The 21721-nt window shown below is 37.6% G+C and overlaps 1 protein-coding gene across 1 annotated transcript; it reads left to right on the top strand.

Annotated features, from left to right (window-relative positions):
- The first annotated feature begins 12515 nt into the window (after positions 1 to 12515).
- LOC117321055 (39S ribosomal protein L53, mitochondrial-like) lies at positions 12516 to 20633 on the top strand. The gene is made up of 3 exons (XM_033875536.1): positions 12516 to 12631; positions 15522 to 15634; positions 19732 to 20633. Exons 1-3 carry the CDS (start codon positions 12522 to 12524, stop codon positions 19884 to 19886), a joined length of 378 nt encoding a protein of 125 aa, XP_033731427.1. The 5' UTR covers positions 12516 to 12521; the 3' UTR covers positions 19887 to 20633.
- Positions 20634 to 21721: the final 1088 nt, after the last annotated feature.

Genomic DNA, 21721 nt, shown 5'->3' with positions numbered 1-21721 from the left:
AGCGCCCCATCTAGCTACCAGCTTTTAGATCAGAGCTCAGGTTAAAAACACTTGTGTGATTGTTTTAGGATTTTATCGTGTGTGTGAGCCCTGGTTTGAATGATGTTATGTCAAGGTTTTGAATGACATTTTGTGGCAGATTGTTCTATCCCTTCAGTACCTTCTGTAAAATAGCGATAACAAACTTCAGTTGTCAAAATACAATATGGCTGCCTGTCGACCATGTTGTTTTCCGATTAGTCTCAAAATGCAATATCCATAACTAAGCACCGAGGGGAACCTACATATAAAATTTGAGAAAGATCCCTTCAGCACTTTCTGAGAAATAGCGATAACAAACTTCAATTGTCTAAATCCAAGATGGCTGCCTGTCGGCCATATTGTTTTCCGATTGGTCTCAAAATGCAATATACATAACTAATGTAAGCACCAAGAGAAACCTATATATGAAATTTGAGAAAGATCAATTCAGTGCTTTCTGAGAAATAGCAATAACAAACTTCAATTGTCAAAACCTAAGATGGCTGCCTGTCGGCCATATTGTTTTCCGATTGGTCTCAAAATGCAATATGCATAACCACCTACCAAGGGGAACCTACATATCAAATTTGAGAAAGATCCCTTCAGCACTTTCTGAGAAAAAGCGATAACAAACTTCAATTGTCCAAATCCAAGATAGCTGCCTGTCGGCCATGTTGTTTTACGATTAGTCTCAAAATGCAATATGCATAACTAGGCACCGAGGGGAACCTACTTATGAAATTTGAAAAAGATCCCGTCAACACTTTCTGAGAAATAGTGATAACAAACTTCAATTGACAAAATCCAAGATGGCTGCCTGTCGGCCTTATTGTTTTCCGATTGGTCTCAAAATGCAATATGCATAACTAATGTTAGCACCAAGAGGAACCTACATATGAAATTTGAGAAAGATCAATTCAGTGCTTTCTGAGAAATAGCAATAACAAACTTCAATTGTCAAAACCTAAGATGGCTGCCTGTCGGCCATATTGTTTTCCGATTGGTCTCAAAATGCAATATGCATAACTAGAAACCAAGAGAAACCTATATATGAAATTTTAGAAGATCACTTCAGTACTTTGAGAAATAGCGATAACAAGAATTGTTTACGGATGGAGGGACGGACGGACCACGGACGCAGGCGATTTGAATAGCCCACCATCTGATGATGGTGGGTTAAAAACACCTGGGTCTGATAAACAGACTCTGGAGGCGTAGAATGCGGATGTAGACAGGGCAGGGTATACCATCACAACGGCCACATTAAACTAAGCACTATATTCAAAACTTAGAATTACATGCTCATATCAGCTCAGACTTGAGACAGTTTCTTAATCGCTCATTAGAGTGAACATGATTTTCATATAGCACTCTACGTTATATGTTTACACTCCATACTGTGTAGCTACAAATAATCTATACAACAAAAACACATTCATTCACATGTACAGTTCAAATCAATTTGAAGTGGAATTTTGTTTTTCACCTATGTACATTGCATCAAATATTCTCCGCAATAGTATATGTACCATATACATAACTGTAACTGCACGATACATATATATATGTATGGTATATATATCATGTTAATTAATGTTGGTGAGATGTGAATGTAGCTATATGTATTGATATCGTCGATTTCAAAATCAGAGGTTTTTTTTTAATCTGCAGCATCTGTCAGATGAAAATGTAGTTCGAATGCCCAAACTGGATGAACTGTACATGTAGTAGCATTCTTCAAAGTCCATTATGAATGCTTTTCATACAAATGTATTTCTTTCAATTGTTCATGTGTTTAAATTATTAGAACACTGAAGTAATTTTTATTTTCATAAAAATGGAAGTACTGCTTATCTTTAAAACTAAATTGGATATTGATAAGATAAATTTGCCAAAATGTTAAAAATCAAACCTTATTAAGTAGAATCTAAACAGTTGTAAATGGCTAAGCCCACTATTCTTAACAACAAAATTACTCATTTTGATTCTCTGTCAAATATAATCAGGTTACTTGAAGACTTTGTCAGAAAAGTTAACACATATATACATTATTAATAGTTGCTTTAATTAAATTAATCTGAATTTGAACATTAAACCGACTTAACAATTTAAATGAAAAAAATGTGTTTTCACCATTGACCATAATTGATAAGAAGAAAATAATTATTTAACTCAACCTATGATATAGTATGTAACAGCCATCAAGACAATACTATTATCTTTAGTCATGCCAAGTTATTTCACAATAGGATATATGCACAACACAAACAAGTTTTACACATTTTTGTTGTTTAGAAGAATAATGAACTTAGTAATTTTTGCTGTTCTTCTCAAATAATATGTACTAGTGTTGTAAAGAAAAAAAGATTAAATAATAATAATAAATCTAAGTTATAATAAATTATTTGCATTGATTTATCAATACTTTACTGTGCATTAGTTTAAAGGTTAATTTAATTCAGAAGCTGAAATGATTTAAGACAGAAAAACCGCAGATGTAGGAATATAACATTTCCACTGCCTTTAAATATCTCTGGTTAAATTTAGCAATCAGTACATTTCCATGAAAAATGGTGTTTTCTAAAGAGTTACTGCCCTTTAACCGTCCCTGAAGCGTTCAAAACTCCACCAAACATAATAAAGGTCTATGTAGATGTACATCGTAGACCCCTTTCTTTTTTATAATATGCTTCGACTGTTATGTAATATTTCAAATGATAATGATAGATCATTTTCTTTTTTTTTTTTAAACCATCACGAATATTAGAAAAAAAGAATCAGTCGCTATAATTAGAGATGAAATTTTCAGTGACGTCTACATCTGCATGCAGACAGCCACGTTAATGCGGTACGCGTTCTGTAAACGAAAAACTTCATGTGCATTACGTAGGATATAATCAATAGATCCGAAGTCAATATTAATATTCACAAGTCCATTTGCCTTTTCGAAACCCTATTCAGTGAGAATTTATTTAACTTTTTATTTGCAAACATGCGTATGGTACTCGACTGCCGTTGTTGTGATATTGTCATGATGAATAGACAACTTTTTTCTTTCGTAAAAAAACATCTATATAATCTAACCATCTGCAGACTACATCAATCACATGCAAGTTATTATTTCAGTGAGAAAATGACAGTCAAAGTTGGGTTTGATCACCTACTCTTGCTTTTATTATTGTTTACATTACGGAAAGATGGCGGACAAAATCGGATGCTGGATGAGTGATTTTCAATGTACAAAATAACAACGATATTCCGACGAAACTTTATCAATAGTATAACCCATTCAGTAACATGCCACCAAAGAAAAAAAAACACATAGATGTCGATGATGAAAATTCAGCGTGATGTTAGTAGATTTTTCTTCCGGGTCACAGGTAAGCAGCAATATGGCGCCAGCGAAAAGTCGATTGTATCATTCCGCGTGAAATCTAATGCGTTCAACGCGGAAAAATATTCTTACGTATCATCGACAGAACATACTTAAATTAAATACTTTGAAAACTATCTATTTGTGAGGTTCTGTTGTTTTGTCATATATCTAACGAAACTGCAGTGTTGCATTTAACTCCATAAGTCACGGGACTATTATTTTTTTGCGATAGAATATGATTGTGAAGTGGCAGTGGGAGTTGTGTCAGAGCGAACGAAAATGCCAAAAAAAAAAACCACATTGTCCTGTCAGCTTCTAAAATACAACAAAACAAAAGGTGATTTTTTTTAATAGCTGAACTTCACTGTATGTCATTTTTTATCGTGAAGTTAAACAAATATTTACTGCATAACATTACGGAGTTACTGTAAAGCAACGTTTAGATTGGCCAACAGCAGTATCCGCCAGAGGGCATCGTAGATTTTGTCAGCTACCCTCAAAAGCGCTGACATAGACTCAAACTTACGTTTGTGTCTACGTTTGTGTCAACAAAACAAAAGGTGATCTTTTTATAGCTGAACTTTACAATATGTCATTTTTTATCGTGAATATTTACGATATTTACAAATATTTACTGCATAGCATTACGGAGTTACTGTAAAGCAACGGTTAGATTGGCCAAGGCAGTATCCGCCAGAGGGCATCGTAGATTTTGTCAGCTACACCTCAAAAGCGCTGACATAGACTCAAACTTACGTTTGTGTCAAAAACTCTTCAAAGAAATATTGTTTATAATAAGCAAACAATGTGCACTTCTCAATAAAATAAACTAAACCTGAAATGTTGATGCACTATATATATAGGGTGCACTTAATCATAAAATCAAAATACAAAGTCTCGCAGTATACTGACACAGTTGTCTTGATTTTCTGTGCGAGTTAACGTTCCCAACGAGTGGAGAATATAAATAGTAATGGTATGTCATTTTACCAGCTCTTTACTCCCAGTCCAGTGGTAGGTCTCTTAAGGGCATCAGGTGACTAGTTGGAATACTTAATGAAGGGTGGATAGTCAGATAGGAGACTGAATTTGTAGAGCAAGAATCTAAAACCTAAATGTTCAGTACTAGCGATACATATGTGTCTCTCGGGTGGTCATATACATGGTATTTAATTACTATATATAGTACTCCAATACTGTTACAGATGATAAAACATGGCATGGGATGGTGGTAGCATGCTCTGTGGTAAGCCTAGTATGTCACATATAGGCCTATACTATATTACAATAATTATAATGCTGTAAACCATTTTGTACCATGTTATCATATGTTCCGAGATATATTTCATCAACAGGCGGCTTTACCAAGTTAAAATGGGTAACATTATCCAAAAATTCAGGGAGAAAATACAATGAATACGTTCCAAATCTACGCAAGTCCATGTAGTTGGGCAAAGCATAAAACAAAACTGGTAGGTTTACCATAACAAATAATTAGCCAGAAATCAAGCTGTAAAAGGGGTCATTGTGATATTGTGTTATGCTACCAATGTATTATCATCAATTATAAACTTAATCCATGGATTACTGGCGTACATTAGATTCGATAAAGCCCAGTTCATTTCCCAATCAAACCACATGGTGGTGTTTTAATCTATTCAACGGAGAAACGTTCTTTCAACGTTATCATCATGTTTTGTGTATTCAAGATGGCGGGCCAAAATCGGCAACAGGTCAAGCGTCACTACAACCCTAATTTAGACATATATTTTTGGACATTCAATGGGAACAAAACATCAGAACCGTATATTACACCCGTAAACTTACTGTGGTTTGTGGCTTCCTATATCGATTATCCCACAAAAAGTCTAATTTAAATTTACTAGCACACCTCGACACGAAGCCAGCCAACACATCCATCCATCCGAATGGATTTTTGTTTTGACCAATGAAATGTGTCGTTACATACAGGCGTAAAGAAATATTGTTGCAGTGCGCGACAATCTTATAGACCGGGAACGGTTAGGGCCATGTTCAAAAACGGCTTGACAGAAGAGTTTAGTTTTCAACGGACCTAGGTGATATCAGAGACGTATATACCATGATATACAAGTCTCTGATGATATTATATACTTTTTGGCGTGTATATTGACAGAAAATTAATATATGTATTTCCAGAGACCTATAAGTAAATGTATATAGGTCTCTGATATTTCCAATCAGAGACACATCTGTATATATATGTCTCTGTTCCAATGTATTAACGTTACATTTAACATATGTGATAACTTGTAAGTACCTTGCACGCGCCATTTAATTTGTATGAGAGAGAGAGATGCAAATAAATAATGAAAAAGGGAAATCTTTACAACAGGTCATTTCGCCTTAAATTCATTACCATGTCGCCCCGAAAATTCAATTCGACACCAGAAAGATATCCATATCTATTATATATTTATGTCGTTATTTTTTTTAATATTTTTTTAGATATCTATTAAAATAATAACTTAATAATTTTACAACAATTGCGAAACAATGGCCTAGATAAAATATTACCTCTGCGACAGGTAACAGAAATTACAATGTTACCAATCAGTTTCAACATCCGTTTCTTTAATAGAAAAAGGTTTTACCCAAAATGTACAGTACCTTGACATCATTGTGAATTTTCCAATGGTGTTTAATTCTGTTGTGTTTTCAACAGGGATATACATAACCATAATTACTATTGATAATTACCGTGATAGCGGGTATGTCCATGGTTTTCAACGTTTAGAATTGGTATAAAATCATGCTCATACGGACGGAGTGTGAGTTTAGAAGTTCTGGGTGAATATAGAATAAAATGGACACTTAATTACAAAACAATACACGTCACCTTTATAAGTATCACGATTATTACATGACGCACAGACTGTCAATATTATTGACAATTGAAATCACGTTTAGCCAGCGACCAGTAGAGTGAGGATAGAGCTGTTTGGGAATAGTGTACATACACACACACATTTAGCTATGTACCAAACGCTCTCCAACCAGAGACATTATATATGTCTCTGCTCCAACTAACCTAACCGAGGGTGGGTAGTCCCTGTGTAGCGAGGTAGGACCGAGGGTGGATAGTCACTCTGTAGCGTGGTAGGACCGAGGGTGGGTTGTCCCTGTGTAGCGAGGTAGGACCGAGGGCGGGTAGTCCCTGTGTAGCGAGGTAGGACCGAGGGCGGGTAGTCCCTGTGTAGCGAGGTAGGACCGAGGGCGGGTAGTCCCTGTGTAGCGAGGTAGGGCCGAGGGCGGGTAGTCCCTGTGTAGCGAGGTAGGACCGAGGGTGGGTTGTCCCTGTGTAGCGAGGTAGGACCGAGGGTGGATTGTCCCTGTGTAGCGAGGTAGGACCGAGGGCGGGTAGTCCCTGTGTAGCGAGGTAGGACCGAGGGCGGGTAGTCCATGTGTAGCGAGGTAGGACCGAGGGTGGGTAGTCCCTGTGTAGCGTGGTAGGGCCGAGGGTGGATTGTCCCTGTGTAGCGAGGTAGGGCCGAGGGTGGGTAGTCACTCTGTAGCGAGGTAGGACCGAGGCCGGGTAGTCCTTGTGTAGCGACGTAGGACCGAGGGTGGATAGTCCCTGTGTAGCGAGGTAGGGTAGTCCCTGTGTAGCGAGGTAGGACCGAGGGCGGATAGTCACTCTGTAGCGTGGTAGGACCGAGGGCGGGTAGTCCTTGTGTAGCGAGGTGAGACCGAGGGCGGGTAGTCCCTGTGTAGCGAGGTAGGACCGAGGGCGGGTAGTCCCTGTGTAGCGAGGTAGGACCGAGGGCGGATAGTCACTCTGTAGCGAGGTAGGACCGAGGGCGGGTAGTCCGTGTGTAGCGAGGTAGGACCGAGGGTGGATAGTCCCTGTGTAGCGAGGTAGGACCGAGGGTGGGTTGTCCCTGTGTAGCGAGGTAGGACCGAGGGTGGATTGTCCCTGTGTAGCGAGGTAGGACCGAGGGCGGGTAGTCCCTGTGTAGCGAGGTAGGACCGAGGGCGGGTAGTCCATGTGTAGCGAGGTAGGACCGAGGGTGGGTAGTCCCTGTGTAGCGTGGTAGGGCCGAGGGTGGATTGTCCCTGTGTAGCGAGGTAGGGCCGAGGGCGGGTAGTCACTCTGTAGCGAGGTAGAACCGAGGGTGGGTTGTCCCTGTGTAGCGAGGTAGGGCCGAGGGAAGATAGTCCCTGTGTAGCGAGGTAGGACCGAGGGTGGATAGTCCCTGTGTAGCGTGGTAGGGCCGAGGGCGGGTAGTCCGTGTGTAGCGAGGTAGGACCGAGGGTGGATAGTCCCTGTGTAGCGTGGTAGGGCCGAGGGCGGGTAGTCCGTGTGTAGCGAGGTACATGTAGGGTCGAGGGCGGGTAGTCCCTGTGTAGCGAGGTATAAAGGGCTTAATTAGTGTATAGTTATGATGAAAATGAAAAACATGGCACATTACTTCACGAATGTGATGAAGACATAACTGGGTTTTTTTCAGGGACAAACATAGAATGCACGTCCCTGTTTTATTACAATGTAAATTGTATATCAGAGTATTGACGCTTAAATGTATGTCTAGCCTTTATAGAACTAGAGACATATATACATATCTATATATGTCTCTGATAGAACTAGCAATGAAATGTGCTGAAATTGAAATAAACATGCAAATATACAACATGCCATTACAGCTGTCACCTTTCTGAGGTCTATACATCACACCTGTAAATAACAGAACGTGCCTGAAGGTCACAGATACTGGTGATAACCGTTAGGTAGGACACTCGTGTATTGTAAATTCACACCTGAGTAAGTCTGCTGAAGGGTAATTACCAAATACAGTACCCATACCCTCTACTGAAGGGTAATTACCAAATGCAGTAACCTTACCCTCTGCTGAAGGGTAATTACCAAATATAGTACCCATACCCTCTACTGAAGGGTAATTACCAAATATAGTACCCATACCCTCTACTGAAGGGTAATTACCAAATATAGTACCCATACCCTCTACTGAAGGGTAATTACCAAATATAGTACCCATACCCTCTACTGAAGGGTAATTACCAAATATAGTAACCATACCCTCTACTGAAGGGTAATTACCAAATATAGTAACCATACCCTCTACTGAAGGGTAATTACCAAATATAGTACCCATACCCTCTACTGAGACCACAACTAACGATAAACGGGCCTGTAAGTAATTCTATAGTTTCTCATTAGATACCAATTCTAAACTAGGTCATTTTATCTAATCCAATTAATCTTATATTGAAATATCTGTTTTAATTTTTTCTGCAACTATCCCTTAACAAATTCAACACATCAAAGCATAAGTGGAGGGGTTTATCATTGATTACAAACCGTTTACTTTGGTTATTTCTCTTTCTCGGCACAAGCATACTGAAGTTAACAGAGATAGTTACGAATATGTTACAAAACGGATTCGTTACTCGTCAAAACAGTACTTAATGTAAATTTTATTTCGTTTCTTTTGATCAGAGACTTGTATATCAGGGGTATATACGTCTCTGTTTTGATAGAGCATATGACAACATGTTTTTATCAACAAACAGAACAGGATATGGAAACAAGCTTGAAAGCTTATACTAATCCACTTTCTTCAATTGGAATTTACATATTATCTACTAGAAGGAGAGGGTGTGTATGGAAGAGGGGATAGCCAGCTTAATTTATTAACAGCATCGAATCTTTCATGATTTGTATACATGGAAACAATTCCTTATTTTCTTCGAAGGAGAGGTTTTTATCTCCAAATAGTAACAGCCTTTCGGTGATACTGATTGATCGTATTAAAGTATGGCATGCGGAGATTAACGTATAGTGGGCATCGCAAAAGATAGTGGGTGAACAGAGAGGACTATCAACAAAGCCTTTCGAGTAAAGGTGGCTATTTAGGGAGCTACATTCCATTCTTATAGTCTCGCATGGAGGATCTGACCTTGTCTGCTTCCAGAGGAGAAATATAATGGTACTTTGGTGGAAGGTCCATGCAAGTGTTTCTTAAATTTTCGCAATGACGGATTCGTTTTAACATCAGACGGAAGAGAGTTCCAAGATTTTAAGGTAAGGGGAATGAAATAATTTTGAAACAAAGAAGTATGACAAAGAAGAGGACGAAAATTTTCTCCGTCTCTTGTAGCATGAGTATGTACATCGGAATTTCTATGTGGGAGGAATTTTTGGTAAAAAGGGGGAACCATACCATGAACCATTTTACATGTATGAAACTGTATAAGTGTATGTTCTGACGTATATTAGCAAGGCCTTCGATAGAGTTTTGCACCATGGTTTAGTTTTTAAATTATCTAGTTTTGGCATTAGTGGAAATTTATTGAAATAGTTTAAACATTACTTATCAAACCTATTCCAGAGAACTGTTATAAATGGTATAAGTCAAATTGGCGTAATATACCAGCTGGTGTACCACAAGGATCAATTTCAGGCCCTTTAATGTTTTTGATTTATATTAACGATATAGTAAATTATATAGAGGCTGTTATTAAACTATTCGCTGATGATACTTCATTGTACACATTTGTTGACACCCCAGCAACAAGTGCAGATCTTATTAATAGAGACCTCGTTAAAATTTATTCTTGGTCAAAAAGATGGCTGGTTGATTTTAATCCTCTATAAACCGAAAGTGTAACAGTCAGTAGAAAAGGCACGCGTGTAGCTCATCCTCCGCTCTACATGAACAACATTCCTATTAATGAAGTTAGTCTCCACAAACATCTCGGTGTGTACATATCTGATAACGGCACATGGAAAGACCATGTTCATTATGTAATTGACAAAGCATTCTCTAAGCTTAATCTCCTAAGGAAATTTTCATTTTCTCTTGATCGGCAATACACTTCAAACTCTATATTTCCCCTTCATTCATCCAGTTTTAGAATACGCCGACATTGTGTGGGATAATCTTACAGTAGCCCAAACAAATATTTCTGAAAGTTTAAATCTAGAGGCCGCTAGAATTGTAACGGGAGGGACAAAGCTTACAAGTAGATTTATGTTGTACAACACAACGGGCTGGGGACCTCTTGAAAAAACCGTCCTTTGACATGTTTATATAAGGTTAACTTATATGATATATTGAATTCAAGTTCAAGACTGATTTCAGTAAAGTGACATGTCAATATACATACATATGTATTACAAAAACTATACATTATCAGTGTTCCAGCTAGGATTTGAAAAGGGCAGGGCGCTGCCTAAAAAAGGGGCATTTTTGTGCGCGACATTTTTTCCCGGCCTATCTATCTTCTACCTTATTTTACAGGACAATTTAAGTACATCCATGCATTACATATGACCTGATTCATAAGAGACAAATGGAAATATTTTGATTTTTTTTTATTATTTCGTTTGTGTGTAAAAATGTCTTTTCTTCTCTTTATTCTTCAAATATTGTTTTAAATGTTGATGGTAAAAGTTATGACCAAGAGTAATTCAAAAATAAAATGATATTAGCATTATTTCAATTTAAGGGTGTATTGAGAGAATCCATATACGATAATTACGTCCAATCAAAAAGTTACTATCAGATTATAGTCAACAGAGCGATATTTTCAACCAGAAGTTAGTCTGTCCGTTGTGATTGTAAGACGACTAATTGTAAGTGAAGATATTATAGAGCAAAAGAGAAAAGGTGATCAAGCATATACGAGAAAAAAATGATGAAGTAAAAGAAATTATATTATTTAATATCTGAATAAACGTCGTCCAAATAACTGCGATGTATCTTGTAAGCGGCGGTAAATTTCTACTTTCACTTTAGACTCTTTAGAAATAACGGTAAACTAAAATCAGGAAATTATAGCCAGTTAACATTTTCTTGAATTAATTATAAGAAATGGTAAACGAATTAGGGCCGATCATGATTCGCAAGTTTCTGATCAAACATTTGTTCCGTTGCTCTCGTAAACAAACGGTCCGCGCGTGTAGGGCGCCGCGCCCTGCTAACCCGACCTAGCTGGAACACTGATTATAAAATTGTTTGACATCCTGCCGTGGTATCAAACAAGTGTGTCTGCCATCAAAGGGGATCTCCGTCAATTTAGAGTAAATATAAAAACGTACCCAGGTTATTTCGTTGTTTTTTTTTGTTTTTTTTTTTAAATATGTCTTATATTTGTTCTTAACTCAGTGAAGAAGGAACATTTTAGCAAGGAGTGAAATTCGTACTCTAAGTCATTTTACAAGATATTTTCCTGTATTTTCTACAGACATGATTTTTACAAATGACTTCTTATATTTTATATGCCATATATGATACTTTCGGAACACCTTAACCACTCGGCCACCGCGCTCCTGAGAAGCAGTGTATGTATACACTGTCTGCCATGTGACGCATGGTTTGCTTGGAATACCCTAAGATAAAAACAAAAACAAAATAAACCGCGAATGGCCCATTAAATCAGTTATGGTTCCTTATATCGTACGATACTACTTGGATAACTGTGGCAATTCTAGAGCTAATACCCATAAACCACACATTGACGAGAGCGGCTAAATACCAATGTTGAATTTTGAGAGAAATCGATTAATGGGTGAAATGGTTGGTGCGTTCTAGTTGGGCGATATGTGTCTCACTTCGGACCGAAAATTTTGGACGATAGGGCAGTGCTTTGGGACGAAATGACCATTTTGGCGTTATGAAAATAGTGTGGGCATAATGGCTTTCGAGCGAAACATCTATTGTTAGTTTAACTTTACAGTATTTTAACAGACGCCAACGAGTAAAACGAATCATTAATGACGCTTCAAGAAAATTCTAATATATAAGTTCGTGCAGTCAGGGACGTCCCTGATGCAGGATATGAACAGAACACAAATTAAATCACTGTCTGATTAAATCAGTTTTATCTAAAGTCAATACATGGTAAGACAATACAAAAGTTCAACTGTAGATCTATTGAGCTATTTAGAACCGAAACTAAAAATATGTACAAGTAATAAATAATAATACGGTCTTAGATCGATATATATACATCTGTTATGTAGCGGAAGAAGTAATTGATCCTTGGCGCTTCGATACCATATGGTTTTGTCTGGACCGCTTTTAGTTATACATTTTTCTAAAAGGGGCACTTCCGGTTCAAAATGGCACAGAATAGAGCCATTGCAGGGATCTTAAAGAACTTCCAACTCCGACCTGTAAAGAAACTGCTATTCAAATTCGACCCGTACTCATCAGATGTAAGAGCAATCAGGTAATATATGATGTGGGGTATATTGCTAATGTGGATTTACATCTTTGTAAGTATTATCGTAACTTGTCGGTTAAACATGTGCACCGGCAAACGTTTGACGACTGGTCTGATTTGGGAGCACACTGTATATGCGAGTCTGTGAGATGGCAATGTACGTCACTGAACGTAACAAAAATCTAGAATTAATCGCGACACAACACTTATTTCAGCTACATCATCAAGATATTAGTCTATGAATAGTCCGGCCACTCTAACAAACGTTATACCCATGTTGTCGGACAGCTACATGCGTTACCCATTTTGATAGATATTAAGTTACATGTCTGTGCCACAGCAGATATGTCCGCCAGAATGTCTAACGTCCAGTGTTGGGACTAAGGAATTTAGCATACTTTATAAATTGATTAATACTTAAATGGTTATCGGCAGGGTCACTGGGTGACCTTGGCGTGATTTCAGGCTCTGTTACTGGTATATAAGATATATGTATAAAAGGGAGAGTGTAGATCACCCTACCAGCCCAGACTAGAGATTTCCCTAGAGTCTAGTGGTAGGATATCCATTCAGACAGGGCACTGGTTGGAGGCTCAAGTGTGGTCAGAGTAGTGTTCATTATTATCATATTTCATATTTATTTTATTTTTATAATTACAGAGCCGATATATCAATATAAACTTTTAAATAGCATTTAATGGAACTGAACACTAACTATTTATTATGATTAGTACATACCTATTATTATATCATTGTGTATATATATATATTGTATGTTGAGTCCAGTATAGAGGATCAATCAATCCTGATCTGGAAATAAACTTAACTTAACTTTATTTGTGAAAAAATATATATATAAGCAGGACACATGAACACTTCAATTTGTTGTTGTCGTCATCATCATCATCATCATCATCATCATCACTGTTTTGTATGAGGCTGGTACATGCTATTCAAGTGGACATCCCACTACTATTCTAAATATAAATTTCCACTTGCCTGGGTTTATAAATAAAACTCCTTACTTTTTATACAACTCCCTCGGAGTCCATCCTTCACAAAGCCTTTGCCCCAAAAGACAAACGAAACCCTGGTTATTATCAAATGAGATATGAAGCACTCATAAAATGCTACAATACCTCCTGAGAAAAAGATTTCCAGTCTCTGACACCAGAAAAATAACATGAAATGTAAAGGGGAGATAACTTTGCTTGATGCAGGGCATCCAGTAGACCAATGAGGGTATGTTTTTGACTCCCCAAACTGAGATCTGACTCTTGGGTTTGAAGGGACTTGTCTATTTGACATATGTTTTGACCCTTCAGATTTCTCAGAAATAGTGATTTGACTTCTGAAATTGCTAAAAGTCAGGGGTCAACTGAATGCCCTGTTGATGTGAATAAAGTAAAATGAAAACAATGTGTTGTATTATTTTCATTTCCTTGGTTAGGTAATGTATTCTCCCATAATTTATCATTTATATGTATTATAATATATCTTTGCAAGAAATGTTATATGATTTCATTTGTGACGAAATAGTTTTTTTTTTTAAATATTCAAATTTCCATATTTTGGTGAAATAAAAATGCCCTCAAAAATAAAATTCTTACTTGTAGGTAAAGTTTCTCAACTTAGATAGGATTCTCCCTGCAAAAACTAAACATTTACAGATTATTACAGCATTTTTTCATCCTTATTTTGAAATAATCATGTTTTGAAAAAAAAACCCATGTTTTTTGCATTAAGTTTGGATATCGAGAAAATTAGTATCTCCAACAACTTATATACAGTCAAATCTGTAACAGGACACCCTTATATAATGGACACCTGTCCATAACGGACAGTGCCAGGAATCTCCAACGACTTATATACGGTAAAATCTGTAATTATAAGGACACCCTTATATAATGGACACCTGTCGATAATGGACAGTGCTAGGAATCTCCAACGACTTACATACAGTAAAATCTGTAACAGGGGACACCCTTATATAATGGACACCTGTCTATAACGGACAGTGCTAGGAATCTCCAACGACTTACATACAGTCAAATCTGTAACAGGGGACACCCTTATATAATGGACACCTGTCTATAACGGACTAGAAATCTCCAACGACTTACATACAGTCAAATCTGTAACAGGACACCCTTATATAATGGACACCTGTCCATAACGGACAGTGCTAGGAATCTCCAACGACTTACATACAGTCAAATCTGTAACAGGGGACACCCTTATATAATGGACACCTGTCTATAACGGACTAGAAATCTCCAACGACTTACATACAGTCAAATCTGTAACAGGGGACACCCTTATATAATGGACACCTGTCTATAACGGACAGTGCTAGGAATCTCCAACGACTTACATACAGTCAAATCTGTAACAGGGGACACCCTTATATAATGGACACCTGTCCATAACGGACTAGAAATCTCCAACGACTTACATACAGTAAAATCTGTAACAGGGGACACCCTTATATAATGGACACCTGTCCATAACGGACAGTACCAGGACTGTCCAATGAAATCCACTGTATAAATGTAATGTTAAGTTAAACAAAATAATGCCATATCTTGTAATCGGCCCAAGCTGGTAGACTAACACATAAACTTGGACTGAATTTAGGGATAGGACATGTGTGTCTATTGCAAAGCAACGAAACAGGAATCACTCTGTATTTTACTTGAAAATATTCAAATTCCACTTCATAAATCTCCGTGAACCATTTTTGTGATGACAGAACTTCATTAAAAGTTCCCCTCTGTACACTACCAGGTCATTACAGTCTTCAAAGATATTTACTTAGTAGGTTTTACAGCAAAGTAAACACCAGGAAAATCAAAAATGTTTCATGAAAATAAATATTCTGGATTCTGTGTTTCAGGGAAGTGATGTTTGCCCTGCATGCAGATAAGATTCTCTCGACCAATGTAAACTGTGTACCAAAGGTGGAAGTCATGTCAGACCAGTCAGAACCGGAGATGAAAGTCGACTTCAGTAAGTAGTGTCATGGTCTTACATGTCAATGTGTGCCTGTGCCTGTCCTTCTGATCTGCTGGTAAAAACAGTAACAAGGTCTTATGAAAATATCTTAAGATTTTGGTGAGACAATGAAGCAAAATTTCCATGCATTCTGACAATCAATTAAAAAAGTTTACATTGCATTCTCTTGTGTAGCCATATTAGGCCAAGTGTCACATTTCATATATAGCAACATTTCTATATTTCTTTTCAGTTACAAAAGAATATTATTGTTTAATCTATAAACAATAAATTCTGAGAATGATTTTGACAGAAAAAAACCCTGAATTAAAACTCTTAATGATATTAAATATTCATCTGAATTGCTTTAAACATAAAATGAAAAAATGGATGTATAAAACAGAAACATTTTGTGGAAATGAGGCTGCCATTTGAAAGTGATTAAATTTATTTCAACAATCCTAAGGGCTATTCCACTAGAACGTTGGACGGATGGGAGGCATTTGCACTGATAAACCTACATTTATTTTTGTATGGGTCATTTTCCTGTAGTTTAATTAAAACTAGCCCCACTGTGTACAATTTCAATATTTCTAGAATGTCCAAATGACCTGGGACACACATCATGTCACATGTAGAATTATCACTGCACTTGTATCAAAATTTGATGGGTGGTGGGAGTAGTCACATTTTTCTAGTATTGTTTTAATGTTTATACTTGATATGTTCTGATGATATATGATCAGTGGTTGGGTTTCTGAAAAATTGCCTCTCACCCCTCCCACATTGATAATTTTGGAAAAGCCCTAAGGTAACTAGTATCAAAAAATATTAAAATCCTTAACTTTATGTATTTGGTTGGAAATTTTTGAATTGTTAAAGAGAAGATTAGTTTTTGACTAGTGTTGTCTACATTTTTAAGCCCATTATCATCAGATGGTGGGCAGTTCAGATACCTTGTCATACCTAGTCCATCATCTGGCCATCCTTAAATAACTATTGTTACAGCTATTTATCAGTACTTTCTTGACCATTCTCGATTTAGACATGGATTTCCCTAGGTCCTTGATCATACTCGATTTAGACATGGATGTCCCTAGGTCCTTGATCATACTCGATTTAGACAGATTTCCCTAGGTCCTTGATCATACTCGATTTAGACATGGATGTCCCTAGGTCCGGGATCATACTCGATTTAGACATGGATTTCCCTTGGTCCTTAATCATACTCGATTTAGACATGGATTTCGCTTGGTTCTTGATCATTCTCGATTTAGACATGGATTTCCCTAGGTCCTTAATCATTCTCGATTTAGACATGGATTTCCCTTGGTCCGGGATCATACTCGATTTAGACATGGATGTCCATAGGTCCGGGATCATTCTCGATTTAGACATGGATTTCCCTTGGTCCTTGATCATTCTCGATTTAGACATGGATTTCCCTTGGTCCTTGATCATTCTCGATTTAGACATGGATTTCCCTAGGTCCTTGATCATACTCAGTTTAGACATGGATTTCGCTTGGTCCGCGATCATTCTCGATTTAGACATGGATGTCCCTAGGTCCTTGATCATACTCGATTTAGACATGGATTTCCCTTGGTCCTTGATCATTCTCGATTTAGACATGGATTTCCCTTGGTCCGGGATCATACTCGATTTAGACATGGATGTCCATAGGTCCGGGATCATTCTCGATTTAGTCATGGATTTCCCTTGGTCCTTGATCATACTCGATTAAAACATGGATATCCCTTGGTCCTTGATCATTCTCGATTTAGACATGGATTTCCCTTGGTCCGGGATCATTCTTGATTTAGACATGGATTTCCCTTGGTCCTTGATCATACTCGATTTAAACATGGATATCCCTAGGTCCGGGATCATTCTTGATTTAGACATGGATTTCCCTTGGTCCTTGATCATACTCGATTTAGACATGGATTTCTCTAGGTCCGGGATCATTCTCGATTTAGACATAGATTTCCCTTGGTCCAGGATCATTCTCGATTTAGACATGGATTTCCCTTGGTTCTTGATCATACTCGATTTAGACATGGATTTCCCTAGGTCCGGGATCATTCTCGATTTAGACATGGATTTCCCTAGGTCCTTGATCATTCTCGATTTAGACATGGATTTCTCTAGGTCCGGGATCATTCTCGATTTAGACATAGATGTCCCTTGGTCCTTGATCATTCTCGATTTAGACATGGATTTCCCTAGGTCCTTGATCATTCTCGATTTAGACATGGATTTCCCTAGGTCCGGAATCATTCTCGATTTAGACAGATTTCCCTTGGTCCTTGATCATTCTCGATTTAGACATGGATTTCCCTAGGTCCTTGATCATTCTCGATTTAGACATGGATTTCCCTAGGTTCTTGATCATTCTCGATTTAGACATGGATTTCCCTAGGTCCTTGATCATTCTCGATTTAGACATGGATTTCCCTAGGTCCTTGATCATACTCGATCTAGACATTGATTTCCCTAGGTCCTGGATCATTCTCGATTTAGACATGGATTTCCCTTGGTCCTTGATCATACTCGATTTAGACATGGATTTCCCTAGGTCCTTGATCATTCTCGATTTAGACATGGATGTCCCTAGGTCCTTGATCATTCTCGATTTAGACATGGATGTCCCTAGGTCCTTGATCATACTCGATTTAGACATGGATTTCCCTTGGTCCTTGATCATATTCGATTTAGACATAGATGTCCCTAGGTCCTTGATCATACTCGATTTAGACATGGATGACCCTAGGTCCGGGATCATTCTCGATTTAGACATGGATTTCCCTTGGTCCTTGATCATTCTCGATTTAGACATGGATTTCCCTTGGTCCGGGATCATACTCGATTTAGACATAGATGTCCCTAGGTCCTTGATCATACTCGATTTAGACATGGATTTCCCTAGGTCCTTGATCATTCTCGATTTAGACATGGATTTCCCTAGGTCCTTGATCATTCTCGATTTAGACATGGATTTCCCTAGGTCCTTGATCATACTCAATTTAGACATGGATTTCCCTAGGTCCTTGATCATTCTCGATTTAGACATGGATGTCCCTAGGTCCTTGATCATTCTCGATTTAGTCATAGATTTCCCTTGGTTCTTGATCATTCTCGATTTAGACATAGATGTCCCTAGGTCCGGGATCATTCTCGATTTAGACATAGATGTCCCTAGGTCCTTGATCATACTCGATTTAGACATGGATTTCCCTAGGTCCTTGATCATACTCGATTTAGACATGGATTTCCCTAAGTCTGGGATCATTCTCGATTTAGACATGGATTTCCCTAGGTCCAGGATCATTCTCGATTTAGACATGGATTTCCCTTGGTCCGGGATCATTCTCTATTTAGACATGGATTTCCCTTGGTCTGGGATCATTCTCGATTTAGTCATGGATGTCCATAGGTCCGGGATCATTCTCGATTTAGACATGGATTTTCCTTGGTCCTTGATCATACTCGATTTAGACATGGATTTCCCTTGGTCCTTGATCATACTCGATTTAGACATGGATTTCCCTTGCTCCAAATGTTGTTCAAGATCAGTTTTGATACTGACCAGATACAAAAATGGCTGACAGAGTTTTGACAATTTAAGTTTGTTATTTTTCAAAAATTATTGCATGGATCTTTCTCAATTTCCATTAGTCTGTCTTCGATGGTCCTTAGCTATGTATGAACAAAATGATTGACAAGCATTGTATGTAACCATCTTGGAGTTTGACAATTCAAGTATCTTAGTAATTTTTCTCAGAAAGAAGTAGAGAGATGCTTCCCGATGTCCAGATGTTTGATCAGATCATCATTATTCATTGTTTTGCTTGTTTATTTTTGAGATTGATCATAAGAACAATAGAATCATAGTTTGTCCATATGTCGGTAGAGAAGAAAACAATAGGAGAGAGGACAAAACAATAGAAAAGTTCAAACCTTCATAGAACTAATAAAAGTGATAGTGACCACAAGGATCTCTGTGAGATTTCTTGTTATTGTTTAATTGAGACCAGAATTAATGTTGGTATAAAATAGTGAAACTAAAAAAAGATAATGAAAATCTTAAAGTCTGCTTCTTTTCATTACAGGTGATGGCCAGAATGTATTATTCAAAACAACAAATCTAACGTCATTGGACATTTTACTGAAATTACATCAGATGTGTACAGAAAAGGACCCCAAAAAAATGGAAAGAAACGTTATTGACACAAAATCATCTCGGAAAAAAGCCTCCAAAAAATGATTTTGAGGAAAGAGTGTTAAGTGCTTTAGAGGATTGCGTTGTATATTTACTGTGAGTAAATCCTTGTTGTGTTTCTATGTTTATATTTGGAAAGGAATGAAATGCTACTTTGTTCTGTGAATCAGGTTGATTCTGTTGGATGTGTCTGGATACATAAGTAAATGAAGACTCACCGCCTGTGTACAACATTATACCAAACAAAACACTTTTCAACTACCCTAGGTTTCCAGTTGATTTACAGTAACTCACGGTTGTCATTAGATTTACCTTTCTGAAATTTGTCCGATAACTGAACAGCCATTTTAGTGTGGGAAAGTAAAATGTAAAATCAGACATTTAAATGTAATATTCATTCATAATAATAAAGAAACAAAGATATTAGATGAAATCATTTGCCTAACATCCCCATTTTTAACATTTATGTTGTGAGAAACACATGAAAAGTACAACGGCTCAAGTTCTTTTGTCATAATTGCTCTAATTTATGTTTTCGAAGTAAAATGATAAAAGTCTTCTTTTAAAAAAATCTTAGGGGAAAAATTAGGATTCATCCTCCAAACAAGGGGAGTTGTCTCCCTTTGATTCAGAGTGTATACTTAGTCTTTTACCTGTCTACAAAACCATGGTGAACTTTGACTGTGAAGTGACTTTAAGTGTTCGTCTGTCCACCAACAGGCTATCAAAAGACCTTTATAAGTTCTGAACAAATGTATCATTCATGTAAGTGATGCCATTATTAGTTGGATATATTTACAGGTAAATAAGTCTTTTTACCTATATGGCAGAGCCTGATAAAAACTAGACTGCCGAGTGTGACATCGTGTAAATGATATATAAAATGGAAATACTTAGTGGAATACATGTGTTTGATTTGTAAAATAAAGTTTTGTCTGAATAAATGAATGATATGTTTGTATTCTTTGGTGCCACGAAACCTAGCGATAGGCGGAGTCATGTGGGCGATAAACCAGTCTCTAAGTCTGACAGAACACTGACTATAGTCGGTGAGACGAAACCTAGCAATAGATGGAGTGATGTAGGCAGTAAGCCAGTAACTAACTAAGGCCGAGAACACTGACTATAGTCGGTGAGACGAAACCTAGCGATAGGTGGAGTGATGTAGGCGGTAAACCAGTAGCTAACTAAAACTTAAAGTATGTTCAATTTTGAAAAAAAAAAAATCTTGATTTGAATACACATGATTAATGTTCGACCCTGAAAAGAACTTTTGATGCGAACTATCAGCGGCCTACCTCTATCGATGAGAGTCATGATCAATTACACACGAGTGCTTAAGTCTGTATAAAGTATGGTCTCTCTCAGTATTATTAGCTCACATGGTGAAAAAAACCAGTGAACTTATAATACCAATGGCGTGGCATCTGTTTTCCTTCCCTCTGTCATTTGTCAACATTTCTTTTTAAAGTTGTCTAGTATGACGGAATGGAATTTGACTAAAATTATGTCAGAAGTATCTTTGTATGAAATGTGAAATGGTGACTGACTCTGGGGAGGGGGGGGGGGGGGGCAATGAGGGAAATAGAGGTAAGTCCATAAAACTGCTACTAGTTATAAATGACTGAATGGATTTGGTCACAAGTTCCATGGGGGAAGGGGAACAAATTTTGCAGAATTGTTGACTCTGGTCTCCCTTGGAGAGGGATTACTAGTGTTGCTGATGATCGCTGTAATATCCAGGTGACTGTATGCAGGCCTCTTGGACCTCTTTGTTGACTAGGTCACATTCTGTCATCAACAAAAACAGCCAGATTGAGTTACACGTATCTCAGACTGGAGTGGTCATCTCCATGAGAAAAGATATGGAAGTTAGTCTG

The sequence above is a fragment of the Pecten maximus genome, unplaced genomic scaffold (genome assembly GCF_902652985.1).
Source record: "Pecten maximus unplaced genomic scaffold, xPecMax1.1, whole genome shotgun sequence".
Lineage (NCBI taxonomy): Eukaryota > Metazoa > Mollusca > Bivalvia > Pectinida > Pectinidae > Pecten > Pecten maximus.
This window is presented reverse-complemented; position numbering and strand designations above follow the sequence as displayed.